At 37.7% G+C, this 26,744-nt stretch overlaps 1 protein-coding gene across 2 annotated transcripts; it reads left to right on the top strand.

The window, feature by feature from the left end:
- The first annotated feature begins 14,761 nt into the window (after positions 1 to 14,761).
- On the top strand, positions 14,762 to 25,762 carry itih3a.2 (inter-alpha-trypsin inhibitor heavy chain 3a, tandem duplicate 2). 2 transcript variants are annotated; one of them, XM_057362020.1, is made up of 20 exons: positions 14,762 to 14,948; positions 16,003 to 16,166; positions 16,244 to 16,348; positions 16,429 to 16,591; positions 16,674 to 16,784; positions 17,132 to 17,260; positions 17,370 to 17,486; positions 19,222 to 19,390; positions 20,052 to 20,168; positions 20,383 to 20,564; positions 20,644 to 20,829; positions 20,914 to 21,053; positions 21,140 to 21,294; positions 21,502 to 21,528; positions 22,226 to 22,306; positions 22,397 to 22,510; positions 23,735 to 23,936; positions 24,466 to 24,638; positions 24,974 to 25,085; positions 25,215 to 25,762. In XM_057362020.1, the coding sequence occupies exons 4-20, from the start codon at positions 16,445 to 16,447 to the stop codon at positions 25,351 to 25,353; spliced, it is 2,301 nt and encodes a 766-aa protein (XP_057218003.1). In that variant the 5' UTR covers positions 14,762 to 14,948; positions 16,003 to 16,166; positions 16,244 to 16,348; positions 16,429 to 16,444; the 3' UTR covers positions 25,354 to 25,762. The 2 variants fall into 2 exon arrangements, with proteins under 2 accessions (XP_057218003.1, XP_057218004.1); XM_057362021.1 differs by lacking the exon at positions 16,003 to 16,166.
- The last annotated feature ends 982 nt before the right edge of the window (positions 25,763 to 26,744 follow it).

Raw genomic sequence — 26,744 nt, 5'->3', positions numbered from 1 at the left:
TTCAACTCCGCCCTTTCTCAAATGTACAGTTAATAACCTAGTAGGACTTTAAAATCAATTTTCAGAAATTAAATTTAAGAAAATATAACCTTTAAGAACACAACCAGAAGCTTCTAATAAATTTGGTCTGATGAGTTCTTCTGTCCTGTTAATATATACAGTATATATATATATTTTATTATTTGCTTGTTTTATCATCTCCCATTAGAAAACCAACAAGAATAGTTCACCAAAAATGGACGATTCTTGTTTGACTTGTAAAATTCCTGTATGACTTTCTTTCTTCTGCAGAACACAAAGAAGATATTTTGAAGAATGTTGGTAACCAAACACATTGAACCCCATTGACTTCCATTTTATGAACACAAACCACTGAGACATTTCTCAAAATGTCTTCTTTTGTGTTCCACAGAATAAACAGTCATATAATGATGACAGAATTTGTAGTTTTTGTGTACTCTCCCTTTAAGTTTATTCACAAGTAGCACCCTTAATATACCAATTAATATAAAACTGTATATTATGTGCAAAAAATCTAAAGCTGAATTCAAGATTCCTTTTCGATACAGCTTGAACAGGTGCTTCATTTTTTAAAGCAGCAATCTAAAACTAAAAATCAGATAAAAAAAATCAGTGTTCAAAACTGTCTCCTTACTTTACACCGATTTACAACAGTAAGTGTATAATAATAATTTATAAGTTTTGTGTTGTCGGCTACGATTTCATAGGAAATGTCAATTTGACATCATTTGATTTCAACCCACATAAGGATAAATATGTAAAGTAACCTGCAATTAGGCAAAAGATACAGATTGCAGCTTTAAATGGATCGTTTATTAACCTTATTATTATTATTTTCATATTCAGCATAAGCATTTGACAACTCACTTCTCTTGCTGCACACCTAGAAAGAACACGTTTTTTATTTATTGAAGTAGCTCAAATAACACAGTTGTAGTCGATTTAGCAAGACCCAACACGACAACACAGTAGCTGCAGGTGTACAAAAGAACAGTGTGTTTGAGTCTGTGTATGAGCGAACACAAATCTTTGAGTGTGTGCAGGACTACTACCAGGAGTTTGTGTCCAGCTGCCTCCTCAGGTGAGTTACCTGTGCTCTAAACCCCATGTATTCAGTGACATGGCTGCCGTCGGCCAGCGCTCAGATATCACTTAACACAGATTAACCCGCGCCGGGCAAACGTTGGGTCTTCACTCGCCCACCTGCCAGCTGACTGCCATTAGACATTCTCTTATCTCGTCTCAGATCAGTCTACAATAGAGTCGAGGCCTAGCGGAGGGGTTAAGGAGCCTTCCTAAATAATAAATCATTAGCTAAATACTTTTTGTTCATTTGTGTCGTGTTACACGTACTTCAATTTGCTACTCCTGGTACAGTGTCCCATTCAGCAGATGCCTGGTGTGTGCCTGGTCCGTCATTCAGAGACCGCAAGCCAGAAATCTTTTTCTTGCTTGGTTTGTTGAGCAAATGTGTGTGACCTGACTGCCACAGGAACAGATATTTTTAAATATATTTTAAAATAACTTTTTGTAAAATCCTGTTTAATCTTTTCAAAAAACTTCACACCTACATTAAGAAAAGGTGTTATCGCATGTAACAAAAATATGTTCTAAGAGCGTTTTGCTAACATTCTAATTATGTTACTAAAACGTTATTGCTGCATGTTTTCAATGTGCCACTAATGATCAAAGATGTTTTTCATAATGTTTAGCAATGACATGTTGATAATGTTGCTAAAAGGCGCTTTTAATGTTTAATTGCAGGAATGTTTTTTTTTTAAACGTTAAAAGTACTTGTAGATAACGTCAATGTTTTGAGAACGTTTCCTTTCAGCGGGGATAAAGTGAAGTGAAGTGAAGTGAAAGTGACCTATTTGTCAAGTATGGTGACTCATACCCGAAATGTGACCTCTGCATTTAACCCATCCAGAGAGTAGTGAACACACGCACACCCGGAGCAGTGGGCAGCTATGACTGCAGCGCACGGGGAGTAAGTAGGGGTAAGGTGCCTTGCTCAAGGGCACCTCAGTCGTTACTCGCCGGCCCTGAGAATCCAACCGGAAACCTTTTGGTCACGAGTCCGACTCTCTAACCACAAAGAAAAAATCTGATACATTTAGCTGGATTTATTTGTAAAATTCTTACAATTATTTGCTAACAAATGCTTACAAAAGCCCCTGTACCTCAAATCATTGAGCATTACATTGGAAGCAAAAAAGGTTGTGGGCTTGCATACCAGGGAACACACATACTGATTATAAAAAAAATGTGTACCTTTAATGTACTGTAAGTCACTTTTGATATAAGGGTCTACAAAATGCATTACTGTAAAATGCGGATAAACACTCACCTACATTTTTTGCTACATTTTCTCAACTCAACTTTATTTATATTGCGCTTTTTACAATTTTCATTTTCTGTTAAAAGTAAAAAGCCTGCTACAGTTAGGATAATATTTCTTGGCAGAAGAATTGTTTATTTCTATAATAAGAAGCACATATTCTCTCTGTTTACTACCTCTCCAATCAGGTGCTCTTTACCATTTAAGCGGCCATGTTCACATAACAGCCAATATTATTTCCCCTCTCCACGTGGTTGGGGTCATAGGACTGAGTTGCGTAAAAACTTCTCTGTTTTCTCAGTAGACACACACATTCGTATATACTGTATTTGTTAGGCATGCTCATGAAGCAGAGAATAGATTAGGCATTCTTTGGGTATGACTTGTATAAAGTGATTATAAGTCATTGCAGCCCAACAAATTTAGACTTCTTGACGCCCCCTCTGTTGCTGCCCCCCAGTCAGATTCATGTAATCAGATTAAATACTAACAGAGGCTCAAGAGTGTGTGGACACACACACACACACACACGCACACACACACACACACATTGCAACTTTGATGCCGCTGTGTCGGAGACAGACGACATTAGTCCTGTCTGCTGCCCTTCAGCTTTAGAAGCATGTCATCTCAATCTGCAGAGAGTAAAAGAACATCCCCTCCAGCTGATGCATTAGTAAACAGCTAATGCTAATGCTAGCACTCCTGCATGCAGCTGCTGGTCTCTCGCTCTCTCTCTCTCTCTCTCGCTCTCTCTCTGTGTGTACACTTTAAATAAGTTTGGTTAAAATGTTTTTTTGTGGTGCCAAGAAATATATATATAGAATATATATATATATATATATATATATATATAGTATTTAAATACAATATATTTTCTTACTGTGCAGGGTTTTGGAGTTACTATATGGTTCTTTGAAGCTTGAAAGTTACAAGGAATGTGAAGCTGATGTCACACCCTATGTTGCATGTTGTAGTGGCGCCGCCATCTTGGGAGGATCAAACTCCACTGCTATTATTGTATTGTACCGTTACTTGTTTTGTTTGATTTATGGAGAAATCGAAAGTGAAAGAGCCACAGGCTTTTCCTGAACGACTCTGCGTAATGCTATTGATGTTTTTAACACAGCAAGACCGACCTACTATACACTCTTAAAAATAAAGGTGCTTAAAATTGTCTTCGCATCGATTCTGTCAAAGGTTCTTTAAAGAACCATCTCTTTCTTACTTTTTTATAATCTAAAGAACCTTTTTTCGCCACAAAGAACCTTTTGTGAAACAGAAAGGTTCTTCAGGGTAGGGTTGCACCAGCCATTCGTAAGTTCTTTCTTAAATGTGAATGTAAAGTCCACACTAGAGGCTTAGTTTCTACTAGCTAGTTTGTAACAAAATCTGTATGTTATTCGATTGCACCATTTGGTCTTAAGGCAGAAGGTAGCTAGTAGTTTGGAAGCTCTCCGTAAAGTAATGTGATGTCGCATAATATGACGTTTATACCTTTAATAGTCCAATAGCAGCCTTTAAATTCATGAGAAAAAGTTGTGTTGAAAAGTTGTGAATTTCAAAACGTTTTTGATTTAAACTTATTTTACATCCCATAATAAAAAAGATTTTATTAAATATAACACTACCTAATTGTTAAAAACATAATTATTTCAAATTAAACAAGATTAACAAACAAATGCTAATTAAAAACAACACAGCATAATACAATCATAATAAATTACATGTTATACGTGATTTCATTTTACTGCCAACCGCCAATGAAATAAAAAAGATGATTTTATTTTGACATGCACAACACAGGCAGATGGATGCACACACGGAGGCACGCTAGTTCACTGAGTCTGCTATTTTATTCCTACAGTTACTCCTGACGGGAGGCTTCCGTAAATATTTTGTTTATACGTAACGTTACACTTCAACTAAATTGAATGGTGCAACTCAAAAATATGTTGTAACTTACGCACAGCTGGTGCAACCGGCCCCAGATGTTAAAGGTTCTTTATGGAACCAAAAGGTTCTTCTATGGCATCGAAGAACCTTTTGAAGCTCTCTTTTTTAAGAGTGTAGTTATATTTCCTAATCAAACAAGAAAAACAAAACACTGTGTTGAACACACTAGCAGCAATCCTCCCAAGATGGCGCGACATTCAATACGGCGTGACGTAGCTTCACATGCTCTATAGGTTCAACTGTATTGGTTTTTGGATATACTTTTAAGGAGTTAAAAAATGGTTTTCTAAAAAAAATAAAAAAATAAAATGTAACCTTTTATTGCTAAAAACTGAATTTATGAGGAATAGACGGCTAAAAAATCATAAATGTATGCTATGTTCCGTCGCCTCGTATTTAGGATATTTCCCGCGTCAAACCCAGAAATAACGTCTGAATTTAGTAACATTAATAGTATTTAGTATTTTAGCTTTAAAACATTCATTTTACTAATAATTTAAAGAAATTACTTTCTGGTTGAGGTGGGAAATATCCTATATCCTAAATCTGAAGTGTCTGGAATGCAGCATTAGTCTATACCTTGTCAGGATGGCCTTTGCTATTAAAATACGTAGTTTTTAAATGTGCTGAATAATGTCTAATTTGATATTTAAAGGGGCGCTGCAACAATGTGTCATGCATTCTGACTTCTTTACACTGTTAAACGTGCTGTCTTCTCATGCTTAACATGTTCAACTTGTCCAAAAACGAGTTGGGCGTATTACGTAGTATTTCTGTGCTCGATACACTCCCCCAGCGATCATACAGGTTTCGGAAAGTTTTTTTCGAACATATAAAACTGTTTCATAACAATTTTTCTTAGTCCCTTATTGGACAATTCTCCCGGAAAAGCACGCGGCACGCCCACGCGGCAGCAAGGAGAGCAGAAGAAGGAGCATGCACAGATGTCACTTTCACTTGTGTGCAGGAGAGAGAGAGAGAGAGCATACGTTCGCGAAGTTCAGGTGTTTGTTTGTTCACTGCATTTGGGTGATGAATGTTATATAAACGGTGGATATAACGCTGGATTTGGAGATCGTTTGAAACTGATATATGGAGCCGTCCCAGCGCTAAAAGATGCCGGACATGAACCTCATGCAGTGAGTGAAACTGATGTCTGTGTTTTGTTGGCAATGGGTGCGCACGTGGTTTAGTTCAGCCCAAACCCCCCCCCGCACGCGCCGTATGCTTTCAGAAAAAAAATCATACAGCTGTATCTATCTTTTATGAATGTGATCAAACTAAATACTCTTCGACGATACGACGTATGCGATACTACTCTATAGGTACTCAAGATTAATATGAGATTGGCAGAAACTTCATGTGTTAGGGCCGCTTTAAGAATACCTGGTTAGCAGTAGATTTCGTAGTAATGCAAATTTTAAAAAGTGTACAAGTACTTTCTTCTATCACAATAGCAGTGTGAATTTCCCAGGTCCATTTAGTGACTGCGTTGGTGTAGAAATAACACACATCTTTCTGATAGAAGTCTATGACAGATCACACTAACACCTCTTTTTTATCTTGTGCATTTCGTGGACGCTCGGTCATGGATCTGAGCCGGTCCACTGCATAAATTTGAGTGAGTGTGTGTCTATATTTCAGCGACAAGACACAAAAGCAACATTCCACATTTGACAAATATTCAGTAATGTACTTTGTCACCAAATAGAATTGCTTTCCATACTGTATTCCCAAGTCCATAAAAAAATGTTAAAGATTTCTCAGGGTCACTCCAGTGTTACAGCAATGTGCTAATGTAACACATTCAACAATTATCCAGTATTTCAAAACATTGTTTATAATAATTGCAGTGTAATATGAGTTAAATTATAAGTATATTAGCTTTGGGCCATCTGGAATAATCTGGACTAGAAAGGACCTATTGTTTCGCAGTGGGTGGTTTCAGCATGGGCCATAACCCAGATTTATGCTACATGCGCATTTAAATAGACTTTGGAAGCCAGAATATAAGACATAATCACACTCTGTAACTTTCCGCTTTTATATTGGCTGATAAGTTGATTTAATCGTTGATGTTATTTGGTAAATTCTAACATCTTGAACTTGAATTTCAAGACTAGGACTTGAAGATCCTAAGGATAACACTTAAAAGCCGTTCAGGAAAAAAACACGTTTTCAAAGGATTTCAGAGTGGGATTTGTTCTGATCATGATCATGGACCCTGGTTATTTGAGTCTTGCCTAAACGATTAAAAACACACTTTGATTGCCATAACTGGTATGTGGACATGTACAGTATGTGACCAGCTCTGGGGGAGATTTTATGAGGGACACTTTCAACTGTAAGTTCTCTAATATAAAGACAGAAAGATTATAAATCATTAGTTTGATTTCTGTACCGATTGCATCATGAAATGGAATTGCAAAAATAATCTTTTTAAACAAACTTCTCAAAGTCTCCTGCCATTGGACACACCAAAAGATAGTCCCACCCCCAAAACTCATGCCAGAGATAAAGTGACAGTTCAAAACTCAAAATTCTATCATTATTCACTCATAATCATGTCATTTCAAACATGTGTGACTTTCTTTCTTCTGCAAAACACCAAAGAAGATATTTAAAAAAATGTTGGTAAGCAAGCAGCGTTGGACCTCATTGACTTCCATTGTATGAACACAAAACCACTGAGACATTTCTCAAAATATCTTCTTTTGTGTTCTACAGAATAAACAGTCATATACAGGTTTTGAACCACATGAGGGCGAATAAATGATGACACAATTTTTTTTGGGGGGGGGTGAATTTTCTTAATGATGTAATGTTGCTGTCAGGCAGCTCACCGCACTGTTTACACTCTTCCGTGGAATATTCACATTTAGCCATGCTTACTTATCAGAAAATGATTTAACAAAATGACACACTCAATATATTTGCTTAAAAGCATTATAAAAACGTGCCTCCAAAGCATCAAATCAGTCTTTCTCTTTAAATTTCATCAAATGCTTTGGAATAAATCACCCTGATGTCTAAACAACCTCTCTCTCTTTCTCTCTCTGTCTCGTGTTTTTTTTCTCACCCTTCCTCCTCCCTCCCCCCCCCAACAGGCTGTAGCAGCTCTGATAGGCATCTCTGTCGGAGTCTGCCTGCGTTTCTGCAGACAAACTGCCTCCACCAGCCACGTTGCTCTCCCTGGGAACCCTCTATGAAACCTCCATTCCCTCATTGCCCCTGCGAACCAGCCCGTCCTCCAGCCTGCCCTCCACCCACACTGCCCTCCGCCCGGGCCTTCACACAGGTCAAAGTTCACACTTTGCATCCAAAGTACAGTCATCCAAAAATAGACTAACAGAGTGGGACATTTGTCTTCTACTGTGCATGCCAGCGGACGGCATTGCTGTGGTGCAAACGTGGCGGCCATCTTACGTGGCTCTCAGCTTGCGCAAATCAGCATCGCCATCTGAGAACTCCTCTAGATACTCGCTTCACGTACGCCCTGACCGCTCGCCTGTTCTCGTTGGAATGGGAAACAGTAGGGACGATAAACCGAAGTGGTGCAACGACTGTGGTTGACCTTCGGATGACCTCGGGAACTCTGGGTCGCTCAGAAGGCGGTTGTTCGGTCCGGAGCGTGCGCATTCCTCGTAGGCTATCTCTACCATCACTTGACAGGAATTATATAATTGCTGCCTGTGATCTCATTCTCCTCAAAGAGCATTTTGAAGTTTCCTTCCTTTCCTTTTTGGTTTCCTCTCCCACTCTTTTTAATGTTAAAATTGCGCACATTAAATCTTTCCTCAGTCCCCAAACACACACTCCAACTCTCTTTGCTCTCCATCTCTCAGTCATTTGCATTCCGTCCCTCTGTTCTTGTCAAATTGTTTATGATGCGCTTATTGTTTTAATCCATTTGTGTGTGTGTGCGTGCGTGCTAGTACGTGTGCATATTGTGTGTGTGGAGCGTCTGTATGTGGGTGTGTCTGTCTTCTGTGTTTTCACTTTTTTTGTTTTAACAGGTACAACTTTAATTGTTTTGCTTATAGTCAATATGTCTCATGTACAGCTGCTTTGTAAACAATGAAAATTGTAAAAAGCACTATATAAATAAAGTTGAGCTGAGTAAAAATCTGTAAAAGTAGGGCACAATATACTGTATTAATATGAAGGAATTTTCCATATTCATTTTTTGGTAACACTTTGGTAACTGCCTATTATTGGCATATTGGCTGTTTATTAGTACTTATAAAGCACATATTCTGCATGACCATACTCTACAACCCTACCCAATACCTAAACCTAACAACTACCTTACTAACTATTAATAAGCAACAAATGAAGAGTTTATTGAGGAAAAAGTCGTAGTTAATGATTTGTTAATAGCGAGAATTGCCCCCTATACTGAAGTGTGACCCATTTTTTACAGTTGTTTTACCTGTATTTTACATTTTGCACTGCATTAAATTACATTTTAGCATTAACAGAAATGTCCATAAAATAAAGGAAAATGTAGCCTACTGGTAATTTTCTGCCAGTACTTTATCCGTTTTTTGACGGGATTTGTTTTACAGTGTACTGTGACGTTGATCAACCTCAGAGCAGTAACATTTCTTCTGGTCCGGCCTTACATGAATCAAGATGCTGTAAATTTAAACCTAAAACTTCGAGCTCTAAAATGCTCCCATTTTTCACAAGTATACATGAAAATGTAGGATACAGGGCCTCACATAAGCAATTCAGGCAAATCTGATTGAATGAAGTCCAAAATCACATGATTCAATTCATAAGGCGCTGAAGGAAAAGTGAGAAATAAATGAATGCTTTCTTTAACCACTCCAAGCATGAAGGAGAAATGAAAGAAGCAGACAGTAAAACACAAAGAGCACAATAAGAAGAACGAGATCGTAAGAGCAAGCATACAAGGCGAGGAAGGAGACGAGAGAGATAAAACCCGGATGGCCATGTGGGTGATTCCAGCCTCGGTCAGGTGTGTCCAAACAGCGGCGTTCTGAGACAGACAGGCGGGCACGGGCAGGCAGACTGGCGTCAGTGGCCACACGCATGCCCCGTCACACCACGCGCCAAGTACCGGCATACCGGCGCTCCCACACGCGTGTACACAATAAGAGCTCAGTGCTGCATCACGCATCAGCGACAACAGAAATGTGAAATATTCAATCAGGGACAAAGGTACGGCACAGGAGCGGTGTGAGGGGATCGCTGCGGACCATCGAGGGGCAAGGAAGGCCGACGGGTGTAGAACGAGGCTCGGACGTGGAGATCAAAGCGTGAGATGACATGATGGAGTGACTTTACAGGACTTTGATGGAGTCCAGATCATTCAGGGTGAAGGTCAAGGCCATTAGATGCGGCTCAAGAGAAATTAGGTCATAGTTTGTGTTTAGTGACACACCGCTGCGGGATTCTTCATTACCTTTAGAACTTCCGCTGCTTGAATGATAATGAATCAGATCCTGTTACCTGTCACGTGTGCAGACAAGCGTGACACAGAGTACTGACAGACTGCAAAGACATTAAAATACGGACCGATTAGAATGACACTGCAGTAGAGATAGCAAAATATGGACAACCTGGAATGCCGTAGTATTAACACACTAGAGCAACACTGATAGACAATCATATTCTAATAAACAAAAGAAAGACTGTTGTCAAAATAATACGTAATAATAGCTCAAGATGGCAATACAGACACAAGAAACTGATGTCACAGTGGGTAATTGAAACAGGCTCACGGTATATGAATGTAAATGAGCAACTAACAGTAATTTTGCAATAATCATTATCTTGGCATTAATTGCAAAGTTGTTCTCTAGGTTTAGTAACATGAGCAAATATTGTCTCATTATATGTCTGATTATATTCATGATGAAATTAGAGAAGAGACTGAATAGAGGTCCATCCTATTTCACCAAAGTCCACATAACAGTAATATATTGACAGAGAAATATTAATATCCTAATAAACTTGAGCAACATTAATAGGCTAGACTGACATTAAAATAAAGACACCACAGCATTATTAAAATACTGTCAGACAGCTACATTAATAACAGACTGTTGTATAGAGAAAGTTCAGTTAAAACAGCTCTGAGAGACTATAAAACAACATTTAAAGACATTTGAGCACCAATAGAATTAAGTTATTATAATTAACATGAAAGCTTTTGTTACATATTTTGCCTAAACCAGACTCTATGGGGCGGTTTCCCGGACAGGGTTTAAGCCTATAGTCCCAGACTAACTAAAATGTTAGAGGTGTCTTGATCGACAACTACTTGCACTGACATATCTTAAAATATCTCAGTCTTAATATGCACACAAGTATGTTTTTAAAAACGATTTAAATATCCTAATTTAACTAAGGCCTAGTCCTGGTTTAATATAATCCCTGTCCGGGAAACCGCCCCTATATACACTAAATTAGCCTTAATCTTAAAATGATTTTACAGGTGAAACAAAGCAACAAAAAAAATCATGTGAATTTATATGTAGTAGTAGACATACGACATGCATTAGAGTGTATTATTATATATACGTTTAAAAAGATGAGTATTATCTGAACATTATTGGGGCGGTTTCCCAGACAGGGTTTAAGCCTATAGTCCCAGACTAACTTAAATGTTTGAGGTGTCTTGATTGAAAACAACTTGCACTGGCATGTCTTAAAATATATCAGCGCGATTGTTTTGTCTCGTGATGCACACTAATGGTTTTTTTGTAAAGTATGTTTTTTAAAAACGACTTAAATCCTAGTTTAACTAAAGCCTAGTCCTGTCTTAAAATATACCCTGTCCGGGAAACCGCCCCAAAATGGTTTAGGATTTGATGCCATCATTATCTGAAACAGATTATCTAAATGAGAGCTAGCATATACATTGTAATTAATTTATGTAAATATAAAAACATGTCTATGTTTCATAGTTTTGATTTATGTTTTGCTGAACATACCTTTCCTACTACACAACCCACACATTCATCTGCAAAGAAGCTTTACTAGTATTTCATATTGTATAAATAAAGCAATATTCTATTCATATATAGTCTATTGGTCATTGAATTTTTAGAAAATGACGCACACCTGAGGTGGTAATTGAATACATTTCAACTTAGTTAGAATCTAAACTATTTGGGAAAAAACATGTAGGCCTATTTAAAAACAGTTTAACCAATGAATAAACAATGCATATCAGCAACAATCATAGTAAAAACAGAAATCTCAAAATAAATTAAGTTAGCATTTAAAATTTTAGCTTGCATATCCAGCTATCATACCTACCTACATGTCATCCTAATATCAAGCAGTTTTTTTTAAATAACAATCAAGTTGAGGATTCTCAACTATGCGTCATTGGAGGATGAAAACTCTTACATGAAATCCTGTGCTGCCATCTGGTGGACACCACATCCAGTTCAACACAGTAACTTTACTGCCCTCTAGTGTCTAAAATTAGAAACTTCGCTGTACAGTCATTGTATAAACAACATCTATTAAAAATGACTCTATTAAGATGTTATTGTAAGCACAATGTATATTTTATATCACCATACAACTTAGTTAATCAATGTTAAACAGTTATAATGGCCTAAACGAAGTACCATACCTCTATGAAGGCCATATCTATCCTTTACTGTTATTGAGAAGCACATCTGTTCTGAGTTAACAAACCCTCTGGCCTTGCAGACTCCTCAAATACAGCTCAACTCCTGAACTTCCGACATGATCTGGGTCAATTCCTCTGCCCTCGCCCTCAAGGAAACACACACACTTCTAATCACGGCTGAGGAAGCACAACACACTTTTAAAGCACGAAACACTCAAGCACATACACATCAAACTAATATGGTGAACAGTGATAAATGTACTCATTAATATCCCTGCATTAGGGAAAATAAAAATCTCATTTTAAGAAACCTTCTTGCACACATGTAGGATGACGATGCTGATGTCTGTTTCAATGATGATGTCACCTCCCAAATGGGGATTCTGAACAGTATGAGCAAACTTCAAAAGTCTCAAGAAAGAATGAAACTAAAGTCGACTTAATTCCAGCAAGTTTAGCATTGAAGAAATTAAACAGACAAGTAACAGAAAGTATGCGATCGCCATCAGAGAAGGTGTTGCCAAACATGGATGGAATTCAAGGAATACAGAAGTGATTTGAACAGGGGGTTAATATAAACAGACAAACAGAACAAGAAAACTAAACTTAGACAAGGTGTTGTTGATCGTGCAGAGCAAAGAGAAACAACGAAAAGAAATAAGTCAAAAAGAATTCAATCAAATTCAGGTGGCATATATTGTGGTCAGTTTATAGACAAGACCGGGGCTAGTTGTCACACAGGGAAGTTTTAATAAAGGCTATATCTTAGTCACCATAAGGTTTTGAGAAACAATTGTGTGCTTTCTCTGCAATGGTTCTTTATGTTGGTTTAAAACAGAAATAGAGAACGTTGTCCTCCAAACTAAGTTCTAGACTGAAGGTCATTTCTATTTGTTCCTTTACATTGGTTATTATAAATGTTTAGCTTGAAAATACTTTTGTTACTGTATATCATTTTAATAAAAACATTCAGTGTGTAATTTAACTGGAATAGCCGAGTCAAAGTATATCTTAGCCCCTGATGTTGGCAAAAAATTTGTCATGCGGCCGCAAATCCACTGCTGTGTTTTTTCGATTCACAGTGATGCCCATTTATAGAAGTCTGATTCGGGCTGCCTAAACTCTGACTGAATGTTAACCTTGTGAAAAATGACATCATATCTGACTTCAGCCTTGTTAAAAAGGGAGCGGTATGTAAATGAAAACACTCAAACACGCCCGTAGCAAAGCTGAACAGACGTGACACATCAGAGTCCGTAAAACCACGGACAAACGGATTCATTGATGCTAATACACTTCTGATCCCCACTCTTGAGATTTTGCTCATCATCTTGATTACAGTACATTTGGACATGTTTCTTTCAAACAACTTTTAAACACACAGTCTCTTCCACACACATACACAGAGATATGGTTTGTGTGAGCAGCGGTGCTTTTGATAAATGAGAGGTTATGTTGGAGTTATCCAAGCAAAGCGATGCTGAGAAAAGCATCTCTACTGTTAGCAGGAGAAACAGGATGCTGGTAGAGTTCATCCACAGGACCACATGTTGTGTGCTACGGGGAAAAGCACATCTAAACTCTGTGATGTTCAAAAGCTTGGGTGTCAGATTCAGTATATAACGTTAGGTCTTGCAATATTATGGTATTCCAAATGTTTTTTTTTTGTATGTTGCTACATGGTGGGCGGTGCATTCTAGGTGGTTCCAGAGGAAAATATTATTGGTCTGAAATTGCTCTTTCGTATCTCAGGAGATTTGGGTTCTCAGTTTCAAGTAAATGTTTCTCCTAAAATTGCAAAATAGAAACAAATAAAACAACTGTTAAAACACATGAAGAGTATGGAGGTGTAAAATGAATGTAGATTATAGAGGTCAAATGATCTGAATTCGGGTCAATTTGATGATACTGAGATCTTCAATAATATTGACTTTTGATTACAGACTTGACAAATCATATAGTTTGACACATTGTTGACATCTCTTCTGAAACTCTAATGACAGAGACATTTGTGAGATTTCGGACTCATTCTTAGGATAAACATCCGAGACGCAGATGAGATGTCAGCAAAGGTTTCCATCTGTATTTCATTTAATCTCATTAATGTCTAGGAGAAATAACTGAGATATTATAGTCATCTAACGTGTGATTTTTTTGTTTACCGGTATGAGTCAAAATACACCACTCATAAGTCTCTATTTAACGCTGATCCTTCATATGGATTGGTTCCCTTCACCCAAAAATGAAAATTCTGTCATCATTTACTCACCCTCACATTGTTCCAAACCTGTATAGATTTATTTGTTTTGCTCTACACACAGGAAGATATTTAGATGAATTTCAGATCTCGCCCCAATTGACCCCCATAGTACTTATTATTCAATGGGGGGCGAGATCTGACATTTTTCCAAATGTCTTCTTGTGTTTTCGGCAGAACAAAGAACATTGATGACAGAATTTTCATTTTTGGGTGAAGTTTCCCTTCAAGTTCCTATTTCTTTCACCATTTAAAAGAAACAATAAATCACCTACAAGTAAACGCAAATTTGACTCCTTGTGGTATCCATCAGTTTCTTAGCACAAATTGCAGGTCCATTCGGATTGGGTTGGAAGTCTATTCAAATAATAAGACAACATTATTTATTAGATGTTAATGATAATATTAAAAATGTATTACGTTTAATATTTTTCTGTTTATGAGTCTAGGTGAATTCCGCTGTTTTGGGTGGTGTGTCTGGGCAGATTATTGGGTACACTCACACACCCCTTTGGCAAGTCTTACAGGCCCTGTACAGCACACACAGACATTCATTCATCGGCGTGTGTTGCTCTCTGTCTCTTCTCACTCTGGCTTAAGAACATTAGCAGGCAGAAGTGAAGTCAAGTCAGTTCAGTCTTTACTTCATCATGACTGCACTGAAACGTATGCTGTGTTTGTGCGTGTGTATTTGTGTGGCTCTCACTGTTATAGCTCAAGACAATGCGGTCATCAGAATTTATAATTCAGAACAGGTAAGATTTACTTTGTTTTTTTCATATTCATATCATAAGAATATATATGGATAGTTTCCTTGTATCAGTTCCTGTGTTGCAAATGTAATGTAGAAACTGTCAAAAGTCTCAAACTTCTTGAGTCTCGAGAGCAACCTAAAGATACAACAGTGACAAACAAAATGATTTACAAACATATGAGACGCTGGACACAATTTCAGGCCACATCACTGATTGGAAGTTTGAGGTTTTTATATTAAAAAGGGGATTTCTTACTACTAACTTCTTAACAAATACTTTTCTTCAGTGTACATGGATTTTAATTCACTTGGCTGGCTAAATGTCTGATAACGGCTAAACACAATAAATTAGTAAAGGCCTGAAGGATACTTTGGAAAAAGATTGAGCTTTCTTTTGATGTGTGACTGTCAGGGGGTCTGCCGTGGCGCTTTTTTCAGTTTGGTAATTATTGTTTCATCTCAGAAATGACGAAGTTCTCTTTTTTAATGTGTCCACTTCAACTAAAGTAAGGAAGTAAAACTGATTTATTGTCTTTCCAGCATCACAATTTATGTCAAATTAAAATGTAACCCACAAGTAAGACCATGATTACTTGGTTACGATGATATTATTAGACTAGTAGACTAGAGAATGAAAATCTGAGAAGAGGATGTAAACAATATATCGAATATGTCCCAGATCTACGTAAAAAAGCTAGGTAAAAATAAAACGTTCGCTATATTGCACGTTCAGTCTGTTCATTTATATGTTAAATTAACACAATTTACACAAACAACAAACCAAACTCTGATGCTACTCAAATAAAGCAAATACTTCCATCACAAAGGTAATCAAATAACTCCATTCCCCTAGTGGAAGTTCATTGCAATTACAAAGGACAAACAACACTTTACTGTAGTCTCCAAAACTAAAATACTCACTCAATCTCTTAACACTGGTGTGTTTTTACAGTGAACTATTGCTTGCGAATGATGTCATAGTAAAGATAAAAGTGTTGAGGTGTAAATGTAATATAGTATAGATTTGAATCATTTTGAACTTTCTCCTACTGTAGCTCTCTCAGATAGAGCTTCAAAGCATGAAAGTGGACTGCAAGGTCGCGTCCCGTTTCGCTCACACGACCATGACCACCAAAGCCCTGAATGCAGCCAACAATTCACAGGAAGTTTTCTTTGAGGTGGACCTTCCCAAAACAGCCTTCATCACCAACTTCAGCATGTCAGTCCTCCTGTGTTTACTACTGCCCCCTGTTGACATACTTTGTTTTTGTATTCATTTGCATTTACTTTTTTTAGAGAGATTGAGGGTAGAGTATACATCAGTGAGGTGAAGGAGAAAGAGAAGGCCAGGTAGCAGTATGAGAAGGCCGTGTCATCCGGGCAGACCGCCGGACTGGTCAGGTAAACACAGATAAACAGCTCTGGAATACACATATTTACAGTTCAGCGTTTGCTAATCTCAAGCTATTTTTGATTTCAAGGGCTTCTGGAAGGCACATGGAGAAATTCTCAGTGTCTGTGAACGTGGCAGCGCAGAGTATCGTCACATTTACTCTTACTTACGAAGAGCTCCTGCGCCGTCGTCTCGGCAGCTACGAGATCATGATAGGTCTTCGACCCAAACAGCTGGTTCAGAATTTTGAGGTTCATCATTTATCTTTTGTTTTCTTTGTAAACATTCAAACGTTGTAAGCTGTGTTATACTAGTCCTGTTTGTTTCTCACAGATTGTGGTAGATATATACGAACCCCAGGGCATTGCGTTTGTGGATGTCAACAGTACGTTCATCACCAATGAGCTGCTCCCTCTAGTGGAGAAAACGGTCACAGATAAAAAGGTTTGAATGAAAACTACAGAGATTTGCATATATTACCTAATAAGAGAAGCAGACAACTTTAGCTAGCTACATATAGAGCCTCAATCTGCATACACATAAATATAATAATACACGAACAGCTACAACCAAGTGATGAAACTGAAATTTACTGAGCTATAAATTTAAGTATTTTAAAACTGGATCACTACAGCTTTGGTACTTTAGGCCTGTGGTAGTAAAACATTTTTTTTCTTTAAAGTTTAGCATTAAGCTCATGAAATAAATTAAATACAACTTTTCTAGCATTGTTTTTAGCACATTTCAGACATACTTCTTAATACACTTATATCACTGTTCTTCATCTATAGGCACATGTGTACTTTTCTCCTACGCTGGGTCAACAAAGGCATTGTTCAGACTGTGAAGGCACTCTGATCGATGGGGATTTATTTATCAAGTATGACGTGAACCACGCACAGGATATTGGTGAAATTCAGGTCCAATATTAGCAAAACTACTTTTCATAGGTCCTTTAGAATTTCCTACTGTATGTATTTTTCATATGTATTATTCAGATGGCGCTGTTCTCCTGTTTCTCGATTTCAGATAGTGAACGGCTACTTTGTACACTTTTTTGCTCCAGATAATTTGCCTCAAATCCCTAAGAATGTAATATTTGTGATAGACCGAAGTGGGTCCATGACAGGAGAGAAAATGAAACAGGTAAGTCAAACACTAGGAGCCCTATTATACACTCGGCGCAATGTGGCGGCAGTGTTTTTTGCTAGTTTCAGCCTGACGCAGTTTTGATTTTCACGTCCTGCACCACTTTGTTTAAATAGCAAATGCATTTGCGCCCATTTGTGTGCCCATGGGCGTGCTGGTCTGAAAACGAGGTGTGTGCAGAGGCATTGCTGTTTTGAGGCAACTGAAATAGACTGCGTCATTGACCAACTGAAACCTGGTCTAAAGATAATATTTGTTAGTCATTTAAAGAGCGTGTTACAGGCTTGTACAAAATTCAGAATTGAATTGAGAATGACCCCTAAATTCCAATTCAATTCTTGAATTTGAATTGAGATTGCAAACAGGTAGCTGAATTGCAATTCAAATTCAAATCGCAGGAAGTAGAATTGGAATTCCATAAAATTCAAAGAAATTTGTGATACATAATTAAGGTGTATTTAACAATGAAGCTTTACAGTATATATTACATATGATTACAACATGAATTTCATTCAGATATTATTGTATGGACTTTATGTACACAATGCTTTATTATAGTAAATAGGCCTATTTTTTTTACCAGAAATTAACATTAAAAACATACTCTATTAAACAGATCATTAAAATTGTAATAACTTTCAAATTGTGGAAAATGATAGGATAGCGCTTCGTTTCCCAGATGCCGATCCTTTATTGTTCTGGAAAGAAAACCAAAACAGTTTCCCAAACCTAGCTGTACTTGCATGTAAACATCTGGCCATACCTGCTTCCTCTGCACCTGTTGAGAGGATATTTAGTGTTGCAGGCAAGATATTCAGACCAGAGCGATGTCGCCTCAATGACAAAACATTTGAGGAACTGTTGACCATTAGATGCAACAACGTTACCCTGTAAAGTACTTTAATAAATGATAATTGCCTGTACCAAAACATTGTTTCATTTGATTACTTTGAAATGAAAATATTGCTAATTATTCAACATGAATGTATGCTTAATGTTAGTGTCTGTACTTCCATTAGGAAGAAAAATGTATGTTAAAAGTATCACATTCTCACTGCAATGAATTTAATTCCACTTCCTGTAATTCCAATTCAAATTCAATTCAACACCCTGTAGGGTGGAGTCAAATTCATTCATTTAATTAAATTCTGAAATTCTGAATTTTGGACAGCCCTGGCGTGTTAGTAATATGCGTCCTATAGGCGGGTGCACAGCGCACGTACACTCGGCTTATTACACACAGAGGGACGCGCAGCAGCACACAACAATGCCAAATATTACAAATAAATGGATTACAATGTAAAAGATTATTATTGAGGACGTAAAGATACAAATCCGGCTTGTCCTGTAGATGGTCTGCTCGCGGGCTTTAACCTTTCGCACGAGCAGACCCGTTTCCTTTCTGGAGAAGTGTCCAGTCTTTGCTTTTGCAAATTCCGCCGTGCAACTGGCTCTTAAAGGGAATGGGATATGAGACTCTGATTGGTTTACGGCATGTTTTGCCCAAAACACACCCATGACTCATTAAGAGAATACGGACATCCCTTTTAGACCATGGGCCTGTCGCGCCAACCACTGTTCCCGTTGTTAAACTAGTAAAAGTGGACACGCCCTAAATACACTTTAGACCACATGCTTAGATCATTAAAATAGGGCCCTAAGAGTATAGACGTAAGTGCAGAAATCTTTCTTAAAGTTTCGTTTGAATTGTCTGCTGGTTATCTTTCGGTAGACTCGAGAAGCTTTGGTGACTATATTGAGTGACCTCCACGAAGATGATTACTTTGGGCTGGTCACGTTTGATGATGTCATAGAGTCGTGGAGTCCTTCGCTTAACAAAGCTACACCGGAGAATGTGGCAGAAGCAAAAGAATTTGTCCAAACTATTACAGCAAGACACTGTAAGTATGAACAGATTGATAAAGCAAGAGTAAAAAACAGTTCACAATGAATTTGTGGTGTATGTGGTCTATGCTGTCGGAAAAATTGTTCACCCTCAAAGGTACGCCTATGGACCCTCTAACACCTTGCACGGATAGTTCACCCAAAAATGAAAATATCATCATTATTTTACCCTCGTGTCATTCCAAACCTGTATGGCTTTCTTTCTTCTGCAGAACACAAAAGAAGATATTCTGAAAAACACTGGTAACCAAACAATGTAACTAAACATATGGACACAAATCCAGTGAGATTGAGACACTGAAGTTTCCTCAAAATATCTTCTTTTGTGTTATATACACATTTTGAATGACGTGTGAATAAATGACAAATCAATCCCTTAAAGGGATATTTCCCCCCAAAATATTTTTTTCATAGTCTAACATTTATTGGATGTACTCTTAACACATTGAGCCATGGTGCTCATGGACGTTTGAATCCAGATCAATTGAAATAACTTTTAATTTGACATTTCTTGATCCCACTTCCCCTAACAAAATGGTATACTGACAATTTTAAACATTCAGGTTAAACCGAGGAAAATGTTACTTGAACATGAAGTACACATAACATTTACGGTATTGTCTCTGTAGTAACATATTTTCCAAATCTGTCCCATAGCAACTGATATAAACAAGGCCATTCTGCATGCGGTGGACATGCTTATGGCAGAACAAAATGACTCCCTCCCAGACATGTCCATGATCATCCTGCTAACTGACGGAAGACCAAGCGCTGGTGTGTGCTGATTTTTGTATTAATGCCATGTTAAAACTCACTGGTTTGAAACAGCCTAAAAATATAGAAAAGATGCATATTTTAGTTTTTGAGTCTGTTCTTTGTAACCTAATAATCTTCGTCCAAAGATGCCATCTCTATATAAATGGTCAATACAATAATACCCGGTTTAGGTAAATGAAATAACCAGTACTGAACAATTTGTGTGTTTAAGGGCAACAAGATCTACCTGTAATGCAAGAAAACATCCGCAATGCCATTAATGGAAGCCTGAGCCTCTTTTGTTTGGGCTTTGGCTATGATTTGGACTACAGCCTTCTCTACACTTTAGCCAAGCAGAACGACGGTTTGGCTCGCAGAGTCTATGAGGCCTCAGATGCTACACTTCAACTGCAGGTAGAAATGACAAGCATTCTCTCAATGTATAAAAACTATGCAGTGTATAGGTGCACAAGAGTTTTGGTTATCTCCATAGGGTTTTTATGAAGAGGTGGCAAGCCCACTACTCTTGGAGGTGAATCTCGACTACCCTGGCGACACTGTAACCTCCTTGACCCAAAGTCACTTTAAGCAATTCTTCAAGGGTTCTGAGATTGTGGTTGCCGGTCGCATGCAGGAATCTGAGATTGACACATTTATGACAAAAGTGTCAGCTAATGGGGTAAAGAAAGTTTCTATTTCCTGATTCAAAGACTTCATTTGACTGCAGTAAATTCACAAGGATTATTTGTTTCCATTTCAACAGTTGGAAGATCAGTTTGTTGTCAAGGGCTTCTCTGTTGCTGAAGAGTGGGACAGTGTGTTCCCTGAGCAAGACTACATTTTTGGCGATTTCATAGAGCATCTGTGGGCTTATCTGACCATCCAGCAGCTCCTGGATAAAATGTTTGTTTATTACTTTTCTGAGAATGCATAATTTCCACAGAGATTTATAAATAAAATAATTTGCTGACCAGGTGTTACTGTCACAGGGACAAATGCTCTCCTGAGGAGAAGGAAAACATCACAGCTGAGGCTCTAGATCTTTCTCTGAGGTATAACTTCGTCACACCGCTTACTTCCATGGTGGTCACCAAACCACAGGCCGAAGATGAAGAAACGCTCATTGCTGACAAGCTGACTGAAGGTACTTTTAATATGACACTGATTTACATAAATAGGTTCGCCTGATGTTTTGGTGGTACAGTCAGTAGCCTCAATGAAAAAAAAGACTTTACTGACCATACAGTATTCTGATTCTGCTATGTTAGTTTCACAACACTGTAGATCTAAATTTCTGAATATTTGCTATAGTATTAACTTTTAAACACCATTGTTGTATTGTGGTTTCTAGATCAACGGGAGGACTTAACAGAATCTGGTAAGACATGTTGTTGAATGTATCATTGTAGAATTCTTTCTAGAGTTTTGGAATTATCCAGTACAGGTTTATGATATCATTCACTCTTCTGTAGGCGGACAAACTGAGTGAAGAAATGAACATCGAAAAGATAAAGTTAAAGTAGTTGAAGTCGTAATTCACGCCCACCTATTTATCATTATTTTGGACCAATCCCAGTTAGAAGATGTTTAACAGCCAGTACGTTTTTCTGAAAGTTTGTGTTAGTGAACTGCAAACCTCTAAAGTGAATTTATGCTGTGTTCACACTAAACGCTAAGTAAGCGATTTGCCCGAGTAAATTACATGCGTTGCAAAGACGCGAAAAGTCAATGCAAAGATGCAAACTCGCGCCAGGCGATGCGAATGACATGAATCTGAAAACATTTCAACTCAAGCGAGAAATTTTCGTGAAGAGCTCATTGACGCCTACTATTTGACACATCCGGACACGTGAAGTCTATTATAGCCTCACATTTGATGTGAATGCAGCATAAAACACATCCAATTTTGGCCAGAATCAGAAAGCCTGATTTCTCTTTGTTGCCCCATTATAATTTCATATGTTAAACTGCTGAAGCAAAGTTTTAGTTTATACTTGGACATGTCGATATATAGTTCTTACCCTGGAAGTGGGGCAATAATTTCCCTGCATATGTAAATAATCCCTTTTACACAGCTTTATCTGTAGATGCCCTCTATGCTCCACCCCAGTGGATGAGAGCTATCAGCAGAATCGTCAAACCCTCTTTATATTTTGGTAAGAAGAATCTTTTTTTTTTCATTCTTTAAGAAAAATACCGGAGATATTTGTCGCTTATGTTCACATCATGCATCTGTTGTTTGGCAGCTGATGGAGATCCACACTTCATCATTGAAGTGCCAGATCAGAACGATTCCCTGTGCTTCAACTTTGATGACAAACCTGGAACCATTTTTAACCTGGTTAGAGACCCACTTACAGGTGATTCATGCTCTAAAAATAATAAAGAAACACATTGGGTCTCATTCATGAGCATAACGATTTTTTTGTGTAAATCGTTCGTTAAGTCGTGTTGACGTACATTTTCAGATTCATGAAAATGTTGTATTTTAAAAATGTTAGTTGGTACGAAATAAATGTACACCTGCTCCATACCACGTGTAAATAGTGCGTAAAACCACGCTGACGTTCTGTATTCTTTTAGACTAACTGAAGACTGCATTTTGATGCACTAAGCAAATCTTAACTTGATTTGGGATTCCTATCCTATCTTACAAAATCTTATCTCTAGTTAGGAAATCTTAAATTGTACCATCAAGCTCGGCAATCCACTTTCAGGTCTGTTACCAAGCAACCAACACTGCGCGAGCTGCTGATGAGGTAAACAAAATGGAAAAACAAAACCGGCAAGCTTTTAATTTTACTGCCACGGAAATAGAAACTTCTCCGTTCTTCATTTTCAATTATTAATCAATGTAATGCCATTGTTGGACAGCGCAATTGTCTGCGTTTTTTCTGTTAGTTTTGAAATCATTTTGAAGTTATGACAGCTGTGGGGTCATCCTAAAGTTAAGACCGTTAATTTGTCAAGTTAAGTCGCTTCTGTAATACCCCTTTCTTATATGTAGTTAAGATAAGATTATGCATTTAGGAAGTTCTGTTCTGTAATAGCTTTTGTCCTAAATGAGGTCCTATCTGAAATTACCATGGTTACCAAACAGATAGGATAAGATTTTCAAGTTATGATCTTTCTGTAATACGCCTCCCAGGTATTATTATTTTAGCTGGCTAAAACACTTTGGTGGACAGAGTTTAATTGATTAAATTTATTGGTAAGCATATAACCTATTAGTATCTTATGCATTCATGCAATATAATGTAGCCAAACCAGAGAATGAAGTTCTCTAGCATTCCTAGATATGTAATTTGCATAGCTGTAATTCATAGGCAGTGATTATGCTAATTGTGAATGAGCGTGCAAGCACGCTCTGTTTACGAATGATTGGAATTCATTAACATACACACCTTTTTCCCACGAAATCTGACGTCTACGAAGTATTTGTGAATCCGGAGGAAAGTTTTCGGGAAGGTCTGTTTCACGTGCAAATTACTCTGAATTTTTTTCATATATTTATGAATGTTTCAGGAATGAGGCCCATTGTGAGTCATTGTGACATACTTGATTTGTGAAAAATGTGTTTTCAGGTGTAACAGCGAATGGACAGATCATTGGAGAAAAAAGACCAGTGCCAGGGGTCAAGATGCACACCTACTTCGGGCGGTTTGGGATTGTTCATGAGCAGCTTGGTATCAGATTGATGGTGAGCACGAAGGAGATCTCATTGTCTGAAAAAGGGAAACAGACTCAATTATTTTGGTCTACCACCAGAACTGTAAAAGGACTGAGGTAAGCTGTCATGGGAATGAGATGTGAGATTTTCTGAAAATAATTACCAAAACTTCAGTCTGTTACTTACTTTATGCTATCATGTGGCTTTAGAAAACTGTGAACATTGTGCACAAGTTCATGGACAAACTTTTATGTTCTTATACTGTGTTTGGTTACTATGAACTGTCCGTGTATGCAAAAGAACTGTGAGGATCTTTATTTTGTGTTCCTAAATATACAAGTAAGCAAAGAAATAACACCACTCAATGGAGAGTGTAGACTCTTTCTTCATCATCACGTCATGGTTTTGTATCCATACAATGGAAGTCAATGGGGGCCAATATTATTTGGTTATCAAGAACTCTCTTCAAAGTATCTTCTTCTGTGTTATGCAGAAGAAAGTTAGTCATACAGGTTTGGAATTATGAGAGGGAGTAAATGATGGGGGAGCGAATAATGCCAGATTTTTTATTTTTGCAACTATTGCAAATTTGTTTTCAAAGTATTTGAGCATAATTTCAAAGCCTTTATCTTTCGATTTCTCCAGCATGGATCTGCAGATAATCAAATATCACAGTGTAACAGTGACCGTGAGAAACTCAGTCAAGTTTCAGATCATCCTGCACAAAATGTGGATAAAGCACCCATATCACCAAGACTACCTTGGATTTTACATCCTGGACAGCCACCTCCTATCCAACAGTGTCCATGGCCTGCTTGGTAAATTTTGAGATATACAGTATTTAAAAATAGCCTGATGATTTCAAAGTTAAGTTATGATATGAGGGTCAGTTTCTATGTACTGTTGTCAACAGAGGAATGTTCAGAAAGAATGTCTAGTGATTCTAAAGCATTTGGTTTACATTTACACATTCTGAATATGCAAGCTATACATTTGATTAATATTTGTGTTCATTGGAAATCAAATACATACTATGCTAACATAATGCCTGAGCTACAGGAACACATGTTAATAGTTGTCCAGTCCTAGAGCTTTCTCTTTGGAGGAACGTGACATTAACAATAACATTATTTGGTCTTTCCTTTTACTGCAGGTCAGTTTTACCAGGGCGTGAACTTTGAAGTAAGTGGCTTGTTTCCAGGAAAGGACCCTGACAAACAAGACGCCATCATGTTTGTGAAAGGAAACAAGCTCACGGTTACCAGGTGAATGCAAAAACACACAATGGTGAATTCAAACAGTAACAACAAATTGTGCTGACCACTTATGTCAATTCTGTCCATGTTAAAATACCTGATTTTCATTGAATTTGCCACATGATTTTGTCTTACCAGGGGCTGGAAAATAGATTTCAGGAAGGATGTGAAGAATGGTGAAAATGTGCCATGTTGGTTCATTCATAACAACGGCACTGGACTTCTTGATGGAGTTCACACAGACTACATTGTGTCTAGCCTCTTCCAAACCATCTGAGAAACATCTGTGTCTCAGACTTCTGCAATACACACAATAAATACAAGATTAAAAGTACACGTTAGCTGTCTCCTATATTCATAAATACGTAAGATGTTTTGTTAGATATAAACGCCACTTGGCACGGCGTTAGAAAGCTGTTGATGCTAACTTTTTGAAGTAGGCCTACTGGCATTTAGTAGCTTAGAAAAAAGAATACAATCTGTCAGTTTTCTAACGTGATCTCTGTAACTTTAAACGGTCGACGGTTGCCAGCTGTTCAAATGGAAGTCCGGTGACGTTTCGCTACCTAGCATATTCATGTCGCATTTGCATTCTGTCTAACTTTTACATCTGTTGTGCTTGTCTCATACTCACTGCCCTCACATGGTGTTTTAATACAGCCCTGCTGCCCAATAAAGCAACACTTACTCACATATTTTTTGCTTCTGTTGTCCAAACAAGTGTGAAGGGACTGAACGCGACCAAAACTACGTGCAAATACCATCGACTGACAAAGCTAAGATTTGTCCAAAGAGTCAACTTGTCATTTTAGGAAGCCACTAAAGGGGTTAAAAGTCACTGCACTCTACCTGCCTTGTAACCAAATAACACTCGTGTTCCCATGAGAGTTTGAGCGCTTTTCCACCATCGCGCCGAACTGTTCAAATGCTGCTTTCACATGCTCCCGGAATTATCTGAAATATGAGTTTCCGAGGTAGAAATTGCACACAAATGCCCTCTGGTGTCGCGTTTCCCAATGGGAAGTTGTGAAATAATTTGATACCCAAGTTCCCAGAGATGGGCTGTGCTGCATTCACGTGCTCTCAGAAGTAATTCCCACTTCTGATGTCATGATTCCGAACTGGTTGTGTTCAGGTGCTATGTTGTCGGAAAATTCATGCTTGCGTGTGTCTTTGGAAAATGTAATATGGTAATAGTTTTCAACCATACATCCTACTGTATAGTTTTAGTAGTCGGCTTGCTGACTATTCTGCAATATTTGTGAAATACAGGCTATTTTTGCAGTGTATAAAACATACAGTATGCTTCAAACGGTTATTCATATATGTAAACATGTACTAATTTATCGACAAGACAATGACGTTGTTGCGGAAAAACTAATAAGTCATATCTGTCACCAGGGCCGGTTCTAAACATTTGGAGGTCGTAGGCAAAACAGGCCCCTCACAGCACCCCCATCCGCTCCACCTTTTAGAATAAATAAAATATTGTTTACACAATTTTAACAAGCTAGGATATTATTAAAAAGTCTGTTTAAATTGTTTAAAAATAAAATGTTATGGCAGCCGGGATTTAATTTTTTTTTTCTGCAACAATTTTACATTAGCACAGACATCTCTTGGATGAGTATATATTTAAAATGGGAAAAAAGCACCATCATAAATAAA

Source organism: Triplophysa rosa, linkage group LG20 (genome assembly GCF_024868665.1).
Source record: "Triplophysa rosa linkage group LG20, Trosa_1v2, whole genome shotgun sequence".
Lineage (NCBI taxonomy): Eukaryota > Metazoa > Chordata > Actinopteri > Cypriniformes > Nemacheilidae > Triplophysa > Triplophysa rosa.
This window is presented reverse-complemented; position numbering and strand designations above follow the sequence as displayed.